The following is a 23,280-nucleotide window of genomic DNA, read 5'->3' on the forward strand; positions in this document are numbered from 1 at the left end:
TTGAAATAATACAAATAAAAAAAATCATTCTACGACATGTTGCGTAAGCTAGTAAGGTTTAGCATGCTGTACATCCCTTACTATCAAAGTTACCCGCATTCTCAATGATACCCCGCTTAACAGTACCTGTTTCCAAAACTTGCTTGTTTGAATATTTGATTTATTGAATGAAAATTCAAGGGAACATTCAAGGGAACATCCAAGAAACTAATAAAAAATACTTCAGTTTACGGTACGGTACTAGGGTGGGGCTTATTTCCAAAAATCTTCCGTAGTCAAGATTTACAAAGTGGAAAATGATCATCGGTCTCAAAATAACATCCTGTGAAAAAATGAGAATTTTTGGTGAAGGTTTAGAGGTGGCGCAAAGGGCGTATGTGCAGTTTTCCCATTTTAGTGAACTCTGAAAAATTTTGGTATGCTTTTCAGCTTATTTTGGTGATTTTAGGACCCTTAAGGGCAAAAAATCACCTCAAAATTGCGATGTCTCCACTCCTTAAGATGATATTTGACGAAATATATTTTATGCATGCGATTTTTGGCCCTTGAATAGGATACGCTGGCTGATTACTATGAACCCGAATAAGCATATGAATAGCTGGGGAGAATTCCTATGCTAGTAGAATGGAACAAAGAGCAAATAAGAATGAGAGAAAGAACAAAGAACACAGAAGAATGTAAGGTGTGGTGGGTTAAACAGGTGGGAGGGTGAAACTAGTGATATTTTGAGTGTAACTGAGGAATCTTTAAAAATCTCGATTTTACGCAATGGAGAAAAATTCCAGTAGTAAACGATGATTATATTGACTTATATTTAATATTACCGTTTTGTCTCAAATTCCAAACAAACTCATATTCCGAACACTCGGTTTTTGTATGGCGATGAGGTTGAAATGTATCTAGTTCAGAAATATTTTGAACAATTTTCCTTCAAGTAGGGGAAGAGCACCAATTTTTGAACCATCTTTAGTTTTCGACCCATGCATATAATTTTAGATTACTATTTATGGAAAAATTGCAGTAACGGCTAAAATGTCCTCAACTCCATGCGAAGATTCATCATTATTCTCCTGGTAGATATAGATCAATGCATGTCCACTTTACTGCTTTAGTTCAATAATCGTTTGGTTCTGTTTTTTTCCTGAATGTTGATGGCAATTTATCGAAAGGGAACGTTGCAAAATATACATCCTGGAAATTCAGCCTCACGCAGTATCTATTGAGTTCATAACCAATTTATATAATTATTTATAAATACATAGGACATCCTGTGAAAATTCCTTCATGGAGCTCTGTCGCAATTCCTAAAAAATATGTTTTAGAACTGTGAGAGGTTTGCAACCTGAAGTGCTTTATCTCTTGCACCCTATAGAAGTTCGTGCACTAGTTTGAATTTTGACTACCGATTTTTTCCTTCTGCTGCTGTTTATATACATCGATTTTAAATACAGATGTAGAACGATGTATTGAACTTAAACTGCATTTCCGTTCGTCCGAAGTTGTGTTGAAAGTGTTGTGGCGAAAGTGAAGTATTGGAAGCCCAAACGCAATTAATTGCTGAAATGGCATCCTAATCAAGATATTCCTGGGATAATTCTAAGAGGAAGTGTTATTGCTAGAAAGCAGAAATCGTTTATGGACTCACCTAATAAGGATATATTGTGCGGGATCAAATTCCGAACACCTAAGAAATGAATCTAAACTCTTCCACTTCATAAAAAATCACTTCTATTTGTATAAAGTGTACGGATTTTGAGCCTGTATGGACTTAGGCCCCCTCTGTTATTTCTTTCAGATTATAAAAGCAATTGCTGGAGTTATATCAAACGTACATTCTAAAATACTAAATTAGTGTTAAACTTGCATATAATCTCATCTCATACATCCAACCGAGATATTTTCACGGTTCCGTAGTTGATTCTAATATAATATCATCAGTTACACCCTCCCACCTGTTTAACCCAGCCCACCTTACATTCTTCTGTGTTCTTTGTTCTTTCTCTCATTCTTCTTTGCTCTTTGTTCCATTCTACTAGCATAGGAATCCTCCCCAGCTATTCATGTGTTTTTTCGGGTTCATAGTAATCAGTCAGCGTATCCTATTCAAGGGCCAAAAATCGCATGCATAAAATATATTTCGTCACATATCATCTAAAGGAGTGGAGATATCGCAATTTTGAGGTGATTGTTTGCCCTTAAGGGTCCTAAAATCACCAAAACACGCTGAAAAGCATACCAAAATTTTTCAGAGTTCACTAAAATGGGAAAACTGCACATACGCCCTTTGCGCCACCTCTAAACCTTCACCAAAAATTCTCATTTTTTCACAGGATGTTATTTTGGGACCGATGATCATTTTCCACTTTGTAAATCTTGACTACGGAAGATTTTTGGAAATAAGCCCCACCCTAGTACGGTACGGATATAAAGTCCATGTGGGGGTTGACTGTCTGGAGTTTCGACCAGTGCGCATGACCGCCAGTTTACGATGAATCGGAAGTAAGGAGTAGGTATGAGCGGGGCAACAAAATCGAACAAGTTGTTCCTCCGACTTCAGGCTTCAGACGACTTTGACAAGAGCAAAAGCTCGCATCAGCTCCCCTATCAGCTGTGCGTATATCGAGACAGTCGCGTAAGGTGAAAAGTTTGATAACTCAATAGAACGTTAAGTTTTGGGGGAAGTTTTTACCCGGTTAGTTTTGGTTTTCTGTAAAACTACGCTGTAGGAATATTTCAGCGAGGATTTGGAAAGGTCAGTTTGAATGGTTTCGTTTGGATTAGATCCTCAGACTAAGAGGATAAACGTGTTGAATATTTAATCAAGAAAAAAGGAAGAAAAAATTTTCACACTTCCCTTATGTGCTTCCATATGGAAGCGTACCTTTCGCACCTTTGGATATTTCAGAGGTCCAGATCCGAAACCAGCCAGGATGCCTAGCGCCAGGCGAATGATCCTGGGCCACGTAATGTCCGGCCTGTGCAGCAAAATGAACCGGACCAAGCAGCTACCGGCGGACCTGATGGAAACCCCCCTGAATCGCTGCCTCAACACATTCGATATTACCTTGCTGGGTGAGTACGTAAACGTACAGTATCGGACATATAAAATGCACCTGCTTTCCAATACATTATGGTTCGACTTCGTCTAGTCGTTTTCCTATACATTTTGGTCAACTCCAAATAGCTATATATCCGTCGTTTCTCAATTAATTACACTGCGGAACAAGTTTTTGTCACAAGCACTAAAATACTGCTATTTACTTAATAAGAAATTAATAAATCCAATGCCAATTTGAAAAGTGTCACAATGCGTCCAGTTTTTGAGATATTGACTGTTAAAAATGCATTATTTATCGATTTTGATGCAAGTTTACCAGCTTATGCGGATTAATTAGTTTTACTTTCTACAAAAATGATTTTTTAGTTACTAAAGATTAGTAAAGAATACGAATCAATGAAGTTTGTAATACTCAATAAGTACTGATCATTTGTAAAATATCATATCTTGATATATAGAAGAAACAATAAATTGTATATGGAGGTTATAAGCATATTCAAAAATTCGATTAAATCGATAATAATTGTGTAAATTTCAATACAACTTAGTCTCATACAAATTTTAAGTTCAATTTGGTTGCAATCAGCAGTACACATATCTTAGCCAAAGAATTTTCAGTTTTAACACATGATTTTCACCAGTTTGCGTGATTACTAGCAAGTGGGAACTTTATTTTGGTGATGACTGTAACTATGCACTGGGGCTGGCCAGTGGGTGGGGAAATGCGTTCAACTTTGGGGCAAAATGTGGATTAGTGGGGAAACCAACAATAATCGTGGGAGTTTATTTTGCGTGGCTCATTCAATCACAGCGGTACGTCCATGCGTGAGTCCTTGAAAATGTGATTTGCCTGAATGTATGCTGGTGCGGTGGTTCCCAAACGAATGTGGACTTCTGTTCTGGGGATTTTCTTGCTTCGATGATTTTCTGAAAATGAAATGAAATGAAAATGCTGAAAATATGTCTTATTTTCTCTAGCTTCTAAAATGGATCTAAACACAAACAACTAATAAACTTTGTTTGTGATTTTTTTAAATTTTTATTTTCATTTTCGACAACTCTATTCCATCATTTTTTTTTTTTGCTAATACCTTCTTCTGCTTGCTGATTTTAAATGAAAACAAAAGTCTAAATTTAAAAAAAAAAAAATTGTTTATATTAACAAAAAAAAAGTGGAATCGGATGATATTGATCAATGTATCACTCGTAGTTTTCTTTCGAATGGAGTATATATCTGTGATTTATCAGCAACGTCATCTCTCTATAACTCGATATTACAGGGATCATCGAGTTGGGGAGATATCGAGCTATAGAACGTACAGTCAGAGCCGTAGCGTGCTCTCACGGCGCCCTTGGCAAATCTTTTTTTGGGCGCCCCTAAGTAAATTTTGTTATAATGATAGTTTCTTTGTGATTAAAGTTTTCGTAAAACATCCCACGTAAACATGCTGCTCTAGCTGTAATTTATGTAATTTATGTTAGCATTACTGCTGTACAACTACAATTGCGTTGCGTTGCGTGGTAACGGAGTATTTCGTAAATTGCATACTGAAAGCTGTCATATTGATTACTTTACCACTCTTATTCCAATTGCTTATAGAAAACTATTTTGGAATGAGTAGCTCTCCAATCGGAAGTCAGATATGAAAAGACATGGTGATGGTATGACACCTACTTAGAGAGAGACCAGCGACTCACCGACGTCATAGATGCCAAGGAGTCGGATATAGGAAAGGGTGATGGCCTTGGATTCACTATAAGCGAGTGATGCGACCGAATTCAAATTTAGTGTATGTGTAGATGAGTGTATCTTTTGTAATTGGGGACAAGTGTGAATGAAGTACTTTTATCAACGTTGGGAGTGATGTAGCTAAGAAAGTTAATGTAACTCCATGCGTGCTGGTTTTCCAGGGATGGGATACAGGTATTTCCACCTTATGTCCTAGCTAATTGGCTTTGGTTTAAGCACCATTACTCGCTCTCTGAAACGAGAAGATAAATTGACCCAACCCTATGACACAGATATACCCCAGATTGCATTGAAAAGAAGCAGTTTAATCGGAACAAACTCACCATAGCCATTTGTTTGTCCTAACGTTGAATATAGGAGTAGTCTCCGTAAAAAGTTTCAACAAAATAAATTGTTGAAAAATCGAATAGACCTCCTCTGGATGATTTCACATTTTAATTAACAACATGGGTGCGTCATCGATAAAGGTCACACAATGAACAGAGAAAAACTATACATTTAATTTTGATTTACTAGAAGAAGATTGAAAATGATCTAGACTGAAATTGTTTCGTGCTAAATCATCTGTATTAAATCGAATATTTTCGAAAAAAAAACTATTTCATTCTTTTGATTTCAAAAATAATTTCATTCTTTTAAATTCTGCTCTTCTCTGAAAATGTTGTTCAGGATTCTGTAGCAATTGTTCCCAGGTTAAGATTTATTGAATATCTTCCCAGCTGTAAAGAAGTTTACAAAAAAAAAAAACCGGCAGAAACACACCTTGCATCATGTGAAATGCCTGTTCAGAATTTCTTTTGATAAATATGTACCGTACACTGAGAACCCTGTAAAAGTTTCCTTCAGGATTTTTTGAGAATTCAACCTGTGATTTAGTGAGATTGTATTTGAAAATAGCTGTTACCCAATAATCTGCAGGCTCAGTTGAATTTTTAATTCGTGTTTTATTTTCAAAACGTCTTCATAACCTTATCAAATTTATTTGAATACTAATGGTCCCGGCAAACTTCGTTTTGCCGTCAAGTAGGCGGACATAAAACGTCATGGAATCCCCCATACAAAATGACACATTAGTCTTCTCGCGTTTTCCCTATTATAACCTGATTTGCTGCTGAACAGGAATGGTCAAAGAAATTTCTCGCCGATTCCTTGCAGAAATTTTATACAGCGACTCCCGTTTGAACCGACATTTCTTTTCAAGTGCGTACTGCGATCAGAAAAATGAGCTTTCTTGATCGTTTCTTTGCAGGAATTTCCCATGCATCAAAATAGGCCGAGAAATTACTCGGCAGCAGCGAATCAGGCTTATTCCGGAGACTTTCACAAACTTTTTCTTCGTATTATCACGTCGCATACCTTGTCGAGTGCAACTTACACTCAGAAACACGGGTAGTCACAGAATGACTAAATTTTACTAATTTATGACTATTTTCTATCTGCCTCTCTTTCATTTTGCAGGGAATTTTATTCCTATTTGTCAATTCGCCTGGGTTGAAGCATCGCAAAGCTTCAACCCAGGTGAAATTACATTTAGTGTAGAAATTCGCAGCAGAATGAAAGAGAGGCAGATAGAAAATAGTCATTGATGCATAAACTATAGTAATTCTGTGACTATTTGTATTTCTGAGTGTACATCAATCCGTTCTCAAGTCATTTCGTGATATACAAATACCACTCCATTTTTATTTATATAGATTTCCTCATTTATTCTCATTATTAAACCAGTTTTAACGGATATTAAAAATACATGGTTAATCACATATGTAGGATATATGATGGGTCCTTATCTAATAAAATCAGCAAATAACTATACAAACTCCAATGTTATATTTGGAAATTAATGTATGGGGATCATACAAAATATCAAACATTCTTTGAAATTGATTCAGGAATCGTTTTAATTTTCCATTATTGCTTCAAGGAATTTCTTTTGAAATTGTGACTTAAGAGGCGCCCTTATTTAATAAATCTCTTTCAAAATTTACCAAATGCGTGACGCATTTTGGCGCCTACCCAAAGGCTGGCGCCCTTGGCAGGTGCCAATTTGGTCAACCACACGTTTCGGCCCTGCGTACAATCAATGCAACTGCAGTTCAAGGAACCGTCAATGCAGTCAGGGAAATAATTTAATGATTCTCAGTAACAAATTTCTTTAGAAACTAATTCGAGACGTCCAGGAATTATTCTCTTCCAGAAAATTCTGCGCCATTCCGAACCTAGTGCCTGCAAAAAAGTACAAAGGTGAAATCAACCATCACCGATTTCAACCAAATGCTGATCGAATGTTCATTCTCTTGATATGACGTGTAAAAAAGCAACAAATGCCTATCGGACCACCGCTCGGCCCATGGGACTATCCCCCGGGATAGCAAATTTGACAAAAACCCATGATTTTACTTACATTCTTCAATTTATATCTTCGAACGTATTAGACATAGAAAAAATACCTTCGGCACTATTTAAGGGGATTGTTTAATAGTGGTTGCTGCGCTCGTGTACATACCCGTTACATGTCACCAACACTATTTAAAAAGTGCTGGTGGAAAATATAAACAAAGATCAGCTGTTCCCAGCAAAATCAAACGGCAGTATTTTCAACCAGCAAATTTGCGCATGTGTTCGAGACACCGCTCGGCGAGAGCTCAATGAGTCTAGGAAAAATATTTTTGCTGTATACTGTGTTGCCAAATATACTTATCTTTAATTTTAAAACTCGATCGATTTTCCGTCGAATGAGTATTAGATAGTGTTTATTAGACATTTTATAGTCAACATCATTTAACTTCCCGAGTTTTTTTTAGCCAATCTTAGAACATTACGTTTTCAAGTTAAAAGTCCGATTTTGTTACATAACATTCCAAGCAATCTTGTATTTCTACGCTTCTGCAAACCTGCAAACCATATTAGTTGTGGCTCACAACAACGTCTGTTCCCCATGTCAGGGGCGGCTGATCATCGTCCAAGTGCCAGAGAAAGACTCTAAGCTAAACTGCGCACTATGGTCCTCCGAATATTTAGGGGGAATGGTTCCCCGGAAATCTAGGGTGTTGGTGTCAGCCAACCGTAAAATCACATCAGCACAGGAACGTCAACGAGAGAATACGGACCAGAACAATCGGCAAAGACCACAGCGACGGAAATAGACTAGCGATTGGAAACTCGGTACGTGGAACTGTAAATCCCTCAACTTCATCGGAAGTACTCACATACCCTCCGATGTACTGACCCGCGGTTTCGGCATCGTAGCGCTACAGGAGGTGTGCTGGACAGAAGCAATGGTGCGAAAGTTTAGAGGTAACCATACCACCTACCAGAGCTGCGGTAACACACGTGAGCTGGGAACAGCTTTCATAGTGATGGGTGATACGCAAAGGCGCGTGATCGGGTGGTGGCCGATCAATGAACGAATGTGCAAGTTAAGAATCAAAGGCCGATTCTTAAACTTCAGCATAATCAATGTACATAGCCCACACTCCGGAAGCACTGATGATGACAAGGCTCGAACGCGAGTACGACCGCTGTCCAAACCACGACGTCAAGATCATCATAGGAGATTTGAACGCTCAGGTTGGGCAGGAGGAGGAGTTCACACCGACGATTGGAAAGTTCAGCGCCCACCGGCTGACGAACGAGAACGGCCTACGACTGATAGATTTTGCCGCCTCCAAGAATATGGCCATTCGTAGCACTTATTTCCAGCACAGCCTCCCGTATCGGTACACCTGGAAATGGCCTCAGCAGAAAGAATCGCAAATCGACCACGTTTCGATCGAGGGATGGCATTTCTCCGATACAACCGACGTCAGAACCTATCGTGGCGCTAACATTGACTCCGACCGCTACCTGTTGATGGTGAAACTGCGCGCAAAACTATCCGTCGTAAACGATGCACGGTACCGACGCTCGCCTCGGTAAAATCTTGCGCGACTGAAACCGGATGTCACCAATGCATACGCGCAGCATCTTGAGGCAGCGTTGCCGGATGAGGACGAGCTCGATAAGGCCCCTCTTGACGACTGCTGAACGACAATCAAAGTAGTCATTAACGACGCTGCCGAAAGCATTGTTGAATACGTGGAACGGAGTTCAAGAAACGATTGGTTCGACGAGGTTTTAGAGGAGAAGAATGCAGTGCGCGCATGCTGCAACATGGTACGCTGCAAAACGTGGAACGATACAGACTGAAGCGGAAACAGCAAACCCGCCTATTCCGGGACAAAAAGCGCCGCCTGGAAGAGGTGGAATGCCAAGAGATGGAGTTGCTGTACCGTTCTCAAGAAACGCGGAAGTTCTATGAGAAGCTCAACACATACCGCAAAGGCTTCGTGCCGCGAGCTGAGATGTGCCGGGATAAGGATGGGAGCATCTTGACGAACGGACGCGAGGTGATCGAAAGGCGGAAGCAGCACTACGATGGACACTTGAATGGCGCAGAGAACTCCAGTGCTGTTACAAAAACTTCAAAATGTTATACGCGAAAATCGCGACTTCAGATATTCGATCCGCGCCTGGAAGCACCAATCCGCGCCAAAAAATATTTTAATTGTCATTGAAATCTTTATGTCACAATACCCAATCAATTTTTCGTAAAAAGAATCTTAACATTTGTGTGACAACTTAATTATTTCAACAAATTTCTGTGTTCTATGAAGCACTTTTTTAGTACCGTAATCGAGGGATAAATTAATCACTATAACTTTTTATTATATTATCCTTAGGAACTGAGATATTGTCAACTTAATTTCGACAAAACCAGTACTTCGTTGATCTCCATCAGTGTATGTAACTATTGTTTTAGGAAATAATATTAAATGTATCATAAACCTAGCTTAAAAATAAAAATTGAAAATGATTCACTAGGGCGAAATTAATTATCATCCAATAAAGCAAAATTAAGAATAATAAATTTCTCCATCTACTAAATGTGGGTCCCCTAAAACAGAAAATGACGTAAAAAAACTTACAGCTTTTGTATTTGACCATTTTATTATATACAAAAATTTTGCATATAAACTTAGCACCAGCGGATTGTTTAGAACTGACTTTTCCAACAGTAGTGCTTACACCTAAAAAAACTTAATATTTTTGTGCAAAACTATTCTTATGAAAATAAAACTGTTTGAAATATTGCGACTTTTGCCCCCATTTAGACTCACCACAAATTTCTTATTATCACAGTCGAATTTCGCAGTGCAAATGTATTCATGCAAGGTCTGTCATAAGATAGGTTGTTTCAGCTTTTTGACAGTTAGCCAGTTGACCTACCTAGTTAAACACATCTTGCTGTGCGCGATTGTGTGATTTGCGCGCAATAAATCGTACTGTGATAATCGTTGAGTCTAATCGGGGGAAAATGTCGCAGCGAAATCATGCTTGGAGGGATGTCAAAGTTATCACAGAAATCTAAACACTCATGCAAGACCCAATATTGGCACGTATGTAGCATCCTTGAAAGGTATTGCTTTTTGGTACCGACCAAATTCACTAAATGACCCTGGATTTCATAAGTCCGACAGTAATTGGCCAATATGCAGTACATTGGATTATACATTTAAAACTCTTTAGACGTTTCATACAAGATGCCCAACTTTCTTGCTCTAGATCTGAAGACGTAATATAATAGAGATAGAAAAGTATAGAGTACCAGAGCAGCGACATTCCTGCTGTTCCCATTGTTCTCGGTCAGAAATATGTCGGGTAACTTAACTATCAAACTGCATGCATTTTCGTGACCCAATATCTTTTCCACGGCAACTGTGGATATGCAGAGGTATACTCGGTCTCTAGTAACAATGGTTGTCTAACTAGCATTCCCCGATGATCGTAAGAACGTGGCCGCCACCGTTATCGACATTCAAATAGGGTCCTAAAGCCCTGTTCCGATTTTAGTACCAAACGCTTAAGTTTAGGCCAAAAACACACGTTTACTCAATTTTCTAATGTTTTCCGTTGGTTTCAGTCGAAAAAACATTTTTTTAGATTTTGCTACTCCCCTAGGCTTAAACTCAAATTTTGGGTGTATTTTGATTTCCGTGTCCCTTCCGAAATGTCAGATAGGAACAACCCCAGTGGTCGAACTAAAACCCCTGTAATGTTTTTGCCGACTAAGCGAACGTCAAACATGATCTCAAGTGTCAAGGTTCATTTATGGACCCAATTTTTAAATTAAAGTTTAAATATGTTATAGCCGTTATTTAAGCGGGAAAAAATGCTAAAATAGTTGAATTAACATGCTCTTTCGGTTTTTTAAATAAAAACAAGATTTTATTAAAATTTTTAGGACCCAATTATGAGCTTTCGGTTTGTGCACTTTGAGAATGGTAGCGAATTGTTTGACTGACTTTTTTTTCGATATTGTATCTAGATACACAGTGAATCCTAGCCATCTTAAGGAAGTGCCCTTAGATCTTATATTCTTTAATGCTTTTTGTTAAGTGTCGAAATACAGATGAAATGTTGCTTTTTTCTATTTTCCTACACCAATTTTAACTTTCAAGAATCAGTTTTTCTGTTTAAAACTGAAACTTATACGATGAAATTGTGTTCACTGTGTTCTGTTGGAGAATTAAACATAGTGCATACATTTACTTTCATGTAAACTTTCTTGATTTTGAACGAAAAAAAAACGCTATTCTTTCAAATCAATGACGGATTCTGTCCCCTTAATATTTGAAATGTTTCAAATTATTGGAGAAACACAAAAAAATACCTGTGAAAAATAATAATTAAACAGTAAAACGGAACCCTATTGACTAAACTATAAAGTGCACTTTACAGCACTCAGTGAGAAGACGAGAGTTAACGTTTTGAAAAATTTCCTAATGATGAACTGCACAACTTGTAGTATGAAAACAATTTAAAGACGATTTTTTTTGGCATGATTTGGGAAATCCGCGATTTTTGCGACAGAATTTCAGTTCCTCGCGATTTTCGCGCCTGGCATACCAAATCCGAGAAAATCGCGAAATCTGGGAGAATCGCGAAATTCGCGACAGTTGTTAAAGCATTGCTCATTAGAGTGGTTCAAAAAATCGTTTTTGCTCCACACCGCTCATTCGATTCTAGATCAAATTTTGAGTGCCCTCCCAAAATTTGAACTCATTTGGATGAAAACTGAGACTGCACAAGTCCTTTGAAGTTTATATGGGAATCACTATGGGAAAAGCAAGCAATTCATTCAATCGGTCATAGTCTTTACCCATGTGCTCTTGGGGATTAGAGCTACATTGATACTGTGAGATACATTCATCAGCTACAACTTTGCTGAAGACCGTTTTCAAATCGGACGCCTCAGTAATTAGTTATTGATTTATATCCAGTCACAAATTCTTCAGCAGTGCTCATTTAACTTCTGAACAGGCAACATTGCTGCGCCTGGCGCGAAAGATAGCACGCACAAATCGCTACTATGTTTTACTGCATATATCCAGTGATGCCCGCAGAACAGCCCAATAATTATAGCCAGAGTTTTACAACTCATTCAAAAATCAATAACTAATTACTGGGGCATCCGATTTAAAAACGGTCTTCGGCAAAGTTGTAGCTGACTATTGTATATCACAGTATCAACGTAGTTCTAATCCCCAAAAGCACATGGGCAAACACTATGACCGATTGAATGAACTGCTTGCTTTTCCCATAGTAATTTCCATATAAACTTCAAAGGGCTTGTGCAGTCTCAGTTTTCATCCGAATGAGCTCAAATTTTGGGAGGACACTCAGAATTTGATCTAGGATCGAATGAGCGGTGTGGAGCAAAAACGATTTTTTGAACCACTCTATTGCTCATACTTATCGATAGTTATCATCATTATAAGGCTTTTATTTTAATTGAGAATTTAACCTTCTTTAAATCATTAGCAGTTCTTTGTAGTTATACTGATATAACGAAGTATTTCTCAAAATTATTTGAGTTAAGGCTTATAATAAATTCATAAACAGTCTTATTCAAAAAAGCACAAGATTTAATGGGGATGTCAATCTTTTTCAAAAATAAGATAGCAATGTGTGAACTTAACTCTGCACCGTTCCTCGCACGAAGCAGTAAACAGAACGACTCGGTGCACACTCACTCTAAGAAGCTCTCTGTTTCTTCGTTGTGAAAAGAATAAGCCATAATTTAGAACTATGAAATAATTTACTAAGCACGATTCTTGAGGATTCTTGCCGCTAGTTGAGAAGTGAATATTTGCTTACATTTAAGATGCTCTTCTTTCACCACTGACTGTTTCTAGAAGTGACACTGAAGAGCTGAATCTATGCCATTTGGTCAAATGGACATTTGGTCAAAAACGTTTGTTTGCAATAATAAGCACATGTCATTTAGTCGAACCTACATTTCGTTGAAAGGACATTTGGTCGAATCTAAATAGTATGGAAACGAAGTTTTAAGTTTATGTAGATTATTTTACAGCTAAAGCTCAGATTAGTAGAAATATGTTCTCCATTTCCATTGTTTAATAGTCATTTCGCCAACAACCCATATACGATTTGCATGCCTTTCACGTCGAGGACCTTGGATCGAATATCATCCCCAAGAAAGTCACTTACGATGCGGTTATTTTGACAACTTTTTTTCGAAAGATAAATAAAACCGTTGGTCCAGAAATGAACTCTTGGATTAAATATCTCGTTAATAAAGACAAAAAAAAAATCATGAACCATACTCTCCCAACATTTATAAAACCCACTTGCGTTTTTGACGTTTCATGCTGATTTTTCATTCATGCTTGTTCTGCGAGTCGAGACGAGCTGATTTCAAATAGAAGCAAGTCGACTTTTACCTCTTACCCGATGAGAACGAGAATAAGCACAATTTTCTTGTTTAGTTATTTTCCATCAAACTATTTCTTAATGCTCTCATTGTAACCAAACATTGATATTCACCCGATGTCATGAACATCGTCAGCAAAGGTATTTGTTTAAGGAATATTGTTAAGCTGGAAATTACACTTATACAATTGAACACAAGTAGAAAAACGTATGCTGTTGCCGATACTTAAAAGTCCCACATTCAAAAAACTTACCCACGTTGTAAGCGTTAAAAATCGGAAATAAAAAAAAACGTATTCCGATCACTTTCACCGAATGCTTTACGAAGAACGATGGCATTTTGGATGAATAATAAATTAAACAAAAATATCACTCAGCAGCTTCGAGCTAATTTCAAAGAATGATGATATTTTTAAAGAATAATAAATTCACTCAAGCTAAATATTTCAGTCAATGTGCAAAACACTACTTTCAAAAAGTTTATTTAAATAATCAACAAAATCCTAGATATATGCATAACTTCAAATCACAAATAAATGGATGAATGAAGTTTAAAAATAGGATTGCATGAAAAGTCCTGTTATTAAATTCAACCATAGTTAATAATGTAGATTATTCAGACGAATAGTAAGGTTCCGACGAAATTTCCGATCGACCAACCGTCATTGGAACAAATATCATTTGACAAAATGTTTTCGAGCTATTCGACCAAATGTCCATTCGACCAAATGTCCCTTCGACCAAATGTCATTCGACCAAATGTCTTTCGACGAAATGTCCTAAATTCGAAGAGCTAATTATTTATATATCAATCATGGCTTGTTCACAGACAAACAGACGTCACACTCTCACTGATGTCCAACGACCACCTTTTTAACGGCCGATTCAAATATATTGTCAGTGGCCAATCCACCACCCTCAGCGCTCGCATCGTTTTTGTTCGCGTTTGACGTTTACACACTACCGCCATCTGTTGGTCCATCGGCCAAACACACCGATTTTAGCATTGGGCGTACATGTCATCGTGACTATGATTTTGATCGGGATTTGTTCTAAGTGTTACGTCTGTTTCTCTGTGGCTTGTTTTTCTTTAGAAATAAACTGTTTTATGAAATTCAACTTTGAAATTCATTACAAGTGCATGTTAATAGTAGTGCACTATTGTTTCCATTTTCGGCCAAACGGCATTATGCCGAATGACACTTTTGGCCAAATGGCATTCGGACAAACGGCATTCGGCCAAATGACCTGGAACCCGCCTGAAGGTAGGCAATTCAATAAGGAATTTCTGCACTCTCTAAAATATGTAATTTGTTAATTTCGCTAAATGTGATACATTTATGAAAACTTTTAGGTACGGTATTGGTTTCTGCAATTCCTTTGTGAGTATAAAAGCACTTTTCTTGCTTATTTCATTTGCGGAACTCTTCTTCTTCTTCTTCTTCTTGGCATAACGTCCATAAACTCTTTAGTTATTTCTAAAACACAGCCTTCTTCGTTGCTAAACACTGAATCTTCACTTGTATCGTGCTGTTAATGAAGGTCGTGCGGGGGAAGGAGCAAGCAGTAAGCAGTAGTGTTGTGACTAGGATATAAAATGCACAGTGTAATGACGACGGCTCTTTCCGTACATAAATCCACTCACATGAGGCGAAGGTGCGTCGTCGAGAATAATGTCTGAGCAAATATATGGGCACACATATATTTGGGTTCGGCTCGTTAGTCCTTGCCAGAGGATATGAATAAACTTTCTCGCGACATGCTTGGAAACCGGGGGTTTGATGACGTCGAAATGGTTTACATAAAAGCGAACAAGAGAAAAAAATATGACCGGTCCAAAATAGACGCTGCCACTGTTGTTGGGCGTTGCTTGTGGGAAACGCAACAAGTTAGGGACATTGAATTTTATGCCATTTTCAGTATGAAAAGGTTCAATGTCGAATTCAATTGTGCCAATTAGAATAATGAGGACATGAAGCTGAACGTCTTGTCTGTCTGACTGACTGACTGACTGATTTAAAACTGTAAAGCTTATAAATAAGTAATTTGTTGCGTCCGAGATCTGAAGATATGTTTTTACAATTTCTCATCGCAATAGGCTGCTTTTCATCCCGCCAATCTGTTATTAAACGGCATACTTTCCTGCACTGAAGTATGCAGTGCGGGAATAGTCATTACGCAACCGAAATCAGTGCTGCAATGATTCATTACGCAACGTTTTCTCATTACGCAACTGTTTTGAGTTGCGTAATGAATCATTACACAATAATATTTCAGAAATTGTAAAATGATGGTGAATGTATTCCTATTTAATTTCTGATACTCTCAAGTGGTCTTCTACGAAATTGCAAAAAATGTTGTACGTAACTCAGTGCTCGGCAAGCCTCGTATGATAAATTTACGACTCGTGCTGTAAAAATCATCATTCTGCAACTTGTTCCGTAAACTACCGTAAGGACGCCATTCACCGCTCATGCTCCATTCACCGCTCATTGAATTATTTTGAAAAATCTGAACAAATTTTCGCAATAAAAGTCATCAGCATGTATTAGTATACCAGAATGGGTTGTATCAGAATGAAATTCATATGATTTAATATTATATACTATTTATAAAAAATAATTTTAGGCTGTTTAAGGCGTTAAACATGAGTTGAGCAATGATTTTATTACGGCAGATCAAAAAATGCTTCTAAGCTGCCACGCTTTAATATTTTCTTGTACTATAGTACAAAGATAACAACCAGCTAATGAAAGTAAATTAATTCCAACTAGTTGTGTATATAGAGCCTCATACTTAGGATGAGCGGTGAATGACGCCCTACACATGTACAGTATCGGACATAAAAAATGCACCAAAGCCGTTTTCCCATACAAAATGGTCAACTTCAGAGAGCTATATCTCCGCCGTTTCACAACCGATTTTTCTCATTTTTTCTGTGACGAACTACAAATTACCTCAATTTTTGATAACTATTGAAAAAGTTGTGTGAAAACTATTGGTTCAAAAGTTCCAGATAGGTTGAATTTTGACATAAAAAATACACCAAGACGTAAAGTGATGTATCAGAAAACCTATGCTTCGTATCCTTTCGGTGTCTTCAGCGCATTTGGTCGTTATCACCAGGGTTGGGAAAAAATCTGAAATTCACTCTACAGTAGCCAAGCAAAGCCAATCACAGTCAGCGAAGCCAGTGAAACTCACGCTCATCGCTGCTGTAGGCAAAATGCCTTGAGAATAGCAAAACACCCGTTGCTAAGGGCAACCCAAAACTACTGTAGAAAAATGTTCTATTTTCCGTTGCATTTCCCGCATTTAGAGCCTTCAATGACACTCATGATTTAGAAAATTCGTGCACCCAACATAGGCTACTTGATGAGATTCACGTTTTTGAACTACTGTACTGGGAGAGCCACGTGATTTTCGCGAAAATTCAAGCCTACTACTATTACCATTCCCAGCACTGGTTATCACTCAATGAATAAATGCGCTGAAGACACCAAGATGCTACGACGCGTAGTTTTTCTGCTACAACATTTTGTGTCTTGGTGCATTTTTTATGTCAAAATTCAACCTATCTGTAACTTTTGAACCAATAGTTTTCACTCAAATTTTACAATAGCTTTCGAAAATTGAGGAAATTTGTAGTTCGTCACAGAAAAAATGAAAAGAATCGGTTGTGAAACGGCGGAGATATAGCTATCTGAAGTTGACCATTTTGTATTGGAAAACGGCTATGGTGCATTTTATATGTCCGATACTGTATCATTGACATACATTTTATTCGGTACCATTATACGTTGTTCACATTTCAACTTCTTTCCTACAAAAACAAATATTTTAACTTGCGTCTAGCGCAAAAAGTTGCGAAAAATATCGAAAAACCGATTTTTGACAGAATTTAATGTGTTGAAATGCTGTTAAATGAGCGGTGAATGGCGTCCTTACGGTACTATTATGGAGGATTCAGTATACTCCAAACTAAGTTTTAATGACCTCTCATATTTCGTTCCAGGAATCGGTCACATGGTGGGCGCCGGCATTTACGTCCTGACCGGGACGGTGGCCCGCGAAATGGCCGGCCCTGGAATAGTGCTATCGTTCATACTGGCCGGCATGGTGTCGATGTTGGCCGCCCTATGCTACGCGGAATTTGGCACCCGAGTGCCGAAAGCCGGTTCGGCCTACGTCTACACGTACGTCTCGATTGGGGAATTCTGGGCGTTTGTCATCGGGTGGAACATCATTCTGGAGCATATGCTGGGGGCGGCTTCGGTGGCCCGGGCCTGGAGCGGATACGTCGATTCGATGTTGGGCAACATCGTGGCCAACACGACCATGGAGATTACGGGCGAGATGCACGAGAAGCTATTGGCTAAATATCCAGACTTCCTGGCGTTTGGCGTTTGTATGAGCTATGCGATTGCGCTGGCCGCTGGGGTTAAGGCTACGGCCATGATCAATAGTATTTTGACGACGGTGAATGTGGTGGTGATGTCGCTGGTTGTGGTTCTAGGCTTCTGGTACGCTACACCCGCAAATTGGTCCCTTCCAGAACAAGGATTTCTTCCGTTTGGATTCGGTGGAGTGCTAGCAGGGGCTGCCACGTGCTTCTATGCTTTTGTAGGGTTCGACAGCATCGCCACTTCTGGAGAGGAAGCCAAAAATCCAAATGTATCGATTCCGTTGGCCACAATCCTGTCGTTGTGTGTTGTGACCATCGGGTACGTCCTGGTAAGCGCTGCTCTGACGCTCATGATCCCATATAACGAAATCAACCCAGCGGCAGCTCTTCCGGACGCCTTTGGAACACGTGGAATAGCTTGGGCAAAGTATGCAATATCCACTGGAGCCATTTGTGGGATGACCACTACCCTATTGGGATCGCTATTCGCTCTTCCAAGGTGCCTCTACGCTATGGCCAGTGATGGATTGCTGTTCTCCTGCTTCGGTAAGGTAAACACCAAGACTCAAGTTCCACTGCTCAACCTAGCGGTGTCCGGACTTTGCTCCGCTCTTCTTGCATTACTGTTCGATCTGGAGAAGTTGGTAGAGTTCATGTCCATCGGGACGCTGCTGGCCTATACTATTGTGAGCGCAAGTGTAATTGTCCTTCGTTATCGACCGATTTCCGTAGAGGAAACGGTCCACCTGGCCCCGGATACTCCCGGAACAGACGAGGAAGAGAATCCATCGTCATCGTCCCAATCGAGTGCCGTAGATCCTTCGTCTCCAACGAGCGAAATGATAGAGATTGCTTTGGCTGGACGATTGCGGCCACAGTTTCGTTGGTTGGAACCCATTCTAGGGCGCTGTGAACCGGGAGTGGCCTGTTCCGGAGCGGTACTACTGTTTTGCGTACTCAGCGTGGCCGTTTGCTTCCAACTCGAGGTTTCATGGGACGAGCTGTACGACGGGACATGGTGGGCGCTGGGACTCTACGGATTCCTGCTCTTCTGCCTTGTGGCATGTAAGTATAGCTAACAGCTCGATAAATCGCGTTTACTGATATTCTTCTTGTTTCCCAACAGGTATCGTGGTGATCTCCGCCCATCACCAGAACACCCGTGACCTCCAGTTCAAGGTGCCGCTGGTGCCCTACATTCCAGCCCTAAGCATATTCTGCAACATCGAACTCATGGTACATCTGAGCTTCCTGACGTGGCTCCGGTTCTTCATCTGGCTGTCGATCGGTATGTTGGTCTACTTCCTGTACGGAATACGCAACAGCAAAGAAGGGGAGCTGGGTACGTCCTACTCGATGCTCATGTCCACCCAGGAAGCCATCCGTGGCTGGGGAGCTACACATTCGGCCGGCCTAAGCGGCGGAACACGGGTAACGGTTACCAAGATTGTAAAGGGACGGGTCAGCAGGAAGAGCGTCGACAAACAGGCGATAATCGACGATGATGACGATGACTCATAAAAAGGGAATTCGGGGAAGGTAACAAGCAATTTATATACAGTACATACAGTGCGGGAGGATTCTTTAGTTACGCTTACTTGATGGCACAAAAGTGGTATACAAAGTATTATGTGTATATGCTGGCTACTTCATTACTGGCGCAAACGACGATGCATAAATACGCTTCCATTTCCTATGAATTCGATGGAAACGACGATAGTGTACTGCTTAATTTACAATTTGATGCAATATAAGATGAAGTACTTACCGTAGTTTCTACAACTTCGTGCAACCTACGCAGTAGAGTTCTGGGCCCATTATGCATGAAAAGCAACTAGAAAATTTGAAATTGTCTTACCTTTAATGTAAAGATGAATCGAAGCCAAACCTCGATTTTTTAAGAGCACAAATCTGGAGAACTGAACACCTGTTTGAGCTGAAAACTTCATCGATTAGTCACCACCAGCTAGTGACCAAATGATTAAGTTTTTGGCTTAAACGGATGTTTGATTCTCCAGATTCGTGCTCTTGAACATTTGAGGTTTGGCTTCGATTCATCTTCACCTTAACCTTCTCAATCCTGAGACAAATCAAAACGGTGATATGGAGTTTACATTTATAATATTAATCCACAGATTCTTCTTGTTCAATTGTGTAATCAGTATTTACTGACAAACTTCTGTTGGAAAAGTCTGAAGCTTTGAAGCCCAATATCAACCAATGCTTTGATGTCCAAACCAATCTAAGTAAAATCCTCCCATGATAACTCCAGAAACCCAAGGAATCCGTCAAACAATTATCTGGGGACTGCTCTGCCCATACTCGCATAACAGTCCCATTTATATAGGAAATCCCATAGAATATGGGACTGTTATGCGAGTATGGGCAGTGCTGTAGAGATTCACTGAAATGAATTTTATTGTAGAAACTACTGAATCCATGGTAAAATTAAGAACTGCACCAACGATTTTCAATCGACTACATTAATCTTTTAACTCTACCAAAACATAGTCAACATCACTACACAAGAAAATTTCTTCTGTTGATTTAACCAGAGTTCTAGTATTTTTGACTAGAAACATTCTTGATTTGAGAAGTTTAGCATCATACTTTTGACCACACTGTGTTGTACGGTGGGTGTCACGGATTGAAATACAATGCTTTGTAGTGGATGCTACTATGGACATAGTCAAATTTACTGCACTGCTCAGTGATTTTCACCAGATTATAGTAAACTTAACAGATTTTTGTAGTCGTTGGTGCAGTTCTTAATTCTACCATGGATTCGGTAGATTATACAACAAAATTTGTTTGCGTGTTTCCTTAGGGTAGGATTCATCCAGGAACTTGAAACTCTTCTGAGAAATAAAATAAGGTATTCTATCAAAAGTATTGCTTTTATATGAATACAAATAATTTAAGGTTACTTCATCAGATTTTCCGGATTTTAAGCAAAAATATCTTCAAAACCTTTTCCAAGAATTTATCCAGGAATTTTCCAAAAAGTCACAAAATATTCGTCTAAGAATTCTACTAATTTCATCTTTGGGTTCATTCAAATATTACGTAACGCAAAATTTGCAAATTTTTGATCCCCTCCCTCCCCCACGTAACAGGTTTTGTATGGAAAATTTTTAATTTTTGTATGGACCGTAACACTACGTAAGACCCCCTCCCTCCCCCTGTTGCGTTACGTAATATTTGAACGAACCCTTTATTGAAAAGATTTGAAGCGAAGGAATATAAATGACAAAACGTCTGAAAGTAGAAAAGTGCATGAGTTCTGATATTTTTCCGTTGGACGGAAAAACTCCTAAAATACCATTAAAAAGCTTGAAAACAGTATTTTTTCTTTGAGTTTGGGCTCCTAACTGCAATTTTCTTAAATGCTACTATTGAAAGTCAAGTAATCATATGCCAATTTAATTAGAGATTTCTACACTATTTATCCCAAAGTCAAAGTTGACAGGTACTGGCACCATTGTTTTCAAGTTTTGTTGAAGAGCGAAAGAGGGAGAATTTGCCTAAAAGACATTATACCAAAAGTCTGCTAAAGAAATTCTCAAATGGATCGTCCACAAATGACGTAGCATTTTGGGGAGAGGGGGGGTCTATGATTTTGTGACGAATCATGTATTAGGTACAGGAATATAGGCTACGATGGGGAAGGGGGTGTCAAAAAAATTCTGCGTCATTTATGGACGTCCCTAACCGAGATTTTGTCGAAAAATGAAGGTATGTGACCATATGTGACCAAGTATTTACAGTGAGTCAGGCAAGCAATCCAAGAAGACCTATTAAAATTTAGATTAGTCCGAGAATATTTCAAACGAGGACTGCTGAGAATTTCTGAAAAAAGGTCTCGTTTCCAAAAATCCGGCACAAATCTATAGTTTACAATCTGAGCAGGCGTTGATCCTGCTAATCAAACCGTCAGAGTTTCCGCACGATTTCATAAAAAAAAAATGAAATTTCATTACTTCCATGAAGTTTCAATTTGAGCTTATTTATATGGGTTTGTTATATTAATGAACTTAATTTACAAATAAAAATGTCCATAGAACTAACGCTTGGTATTCAAAAGATATAGTAGCCAAGCATTTTCGCAGTTGGTTCGAGAAAACTTTATCGAAAAACCACCTTAACTGGAGAACTTTGCGGTTTTAGACCTGTTTTTAAGATTTGTTTGTCAATCGTCTAAAATAGTGTTCATAACACGCATTTTATCATTGCGACACAAACTTAACAGATATGTATTGAACTTGTATCCTTCATTCAAGAAAGGCAGTGCGTCGTTACAGAATAAGCAAATGCGTTCGTTTTTGAAAATGTTGTTTCATTTTCGCATTAGCAGTGATTCGTTATGGCCCACATAAGCATATTATTGTCCTCATATTGAGTCTTCAGTCAAGTTTTGAACATATGAAAAGATTACTTTTTATTTTATTTTATTCATTATGTTGTTGAATTTTTTATGTTTGGGGGGAGGTGTAACCAGTGAAAATGATGCGATGATCTCCATGACTCTTGTAATTAAGCGTTTTGTTCACCACGACGAATCCTGTAATACGATTCCTTCCCATTTTCCAAACTCCCAGTGATTGCTCGTGGAAATGCAGAGGACCCCAACGGCTTCCTCAGAGATAGTAACACGTAAACATTTCTTCCATAACCCAAATTGACCTGTATTTGGATGCAGCCGGCGCCGATGTTGCTTAGTACTAGGAATGAGAATTCCATTACTTACACACAGAGGGTGACGCAGCTAATCCTAAGTTGCATAGTACTCTAGTTATGTTGACTTTTGATAAAGTTTTCTCAAACTGACTACGAAGATGATTGACAACTATATCTTTTGAATGCTAAATGTAAGTTCAATAGACATTATTGTTTGTAAATTATGTACATTAATATAACAAAGGCATATAAATAGGCTCGAATTGAAACTTCATGAAAATAATGGTCAATATACAAATCACTTTAACTTCTGATTTTCTCGAACAAATTATCTCAAATTTTCAGAAAAAGATGCTTAGGTATCATATAATTTGAATAATCAATGCAAAGCTGATGGTTACTTGGCAAGTTTATAAATTAGTAATGATGTACCGTTGAGGAATATTGTGAAGCATGTGAATATCCCTTCCAAAATAGCTCAAATCACGATAACTTTCGATTCCCTCGTTAGAATGTTTTCAAATTCACCATATCTTTCGAATGGTAGGTGCCAAATTCTTGGACATTTTTTCGTTAATAACGGTATCTGGCACACCGTGCCACAGTTAATAACGTTGG

At 38.7% G+C, this 23,280-nt stretch overlaps 1 protein-coding gene across 1 annotated transcript; it reads left to right on the top strand.

Moving 5' to 3' along the window:
• The first annotated feature begins 2,569 nt into the window (after positions 1-2,569).
• Positions 2,570-19,895, top strand: LOC5575860 (cationic amino acid transporter 4). Its single transcript, XM_021853390.1, has 4 exons — positions 2,570-2,752; positions 2,906-3,072; positions 17,596-19,050; positions 19,112-19,895. The coding sequence occupies exons 2-4, from the start codon at positions 2,931-2,933 to the stop codon at positions 19,504-19,506; spliced, it is 1,992 nt and encodes a 663-aa protein (XP_021709082.1). The 5' UTR covers positions 2,570-2,752; positions 2,906-2,930; the 3' UTR covers positions 19,507-19,895.
• The last annotated feature ends 3,385 nt before the right edge of the window (positions 19,896-23,280 follow it).

Source organism: Aedes aegypti, chromosome 3, assembly GCF_002204515.2.
Source record: "Aedes aegypti strain LVP_AGWG chromosome 3, AaegL5.0 Primary Assembly, whole genome shotgun sequence".
NCBI lineage: Eukaryota > Metazoa > Arthropoda > Insecta > Diptera > Culicidae > Aedes > Aedes aegypti.

Excerpts from the sequence above, each read along its gene's own strand:
- LOC5575860 (XM_021853390.1), top strand. The coding sequence starts at position 2,931 with ATGCCTAGCGCCAGGCGAATGATCCTGGGCCACGTAATGTCCGGCCTG. Across the intron at positions 3,073-17,595 it reads ATTCGATATTACCTTGCTGG|GAATCGGTCACATGGTGGGC; the intron begins GTGAGTACGTAA and ends ATTTCGTTCCAG. Across the intron at positions 19,051-19,111 it reads GCTCTTCTGCCTTGTGGCAT|GTATCGTGGTGATCTCCGCC; the intron begins GTAAGTATAGCT and ends GTTTCCCAACAG.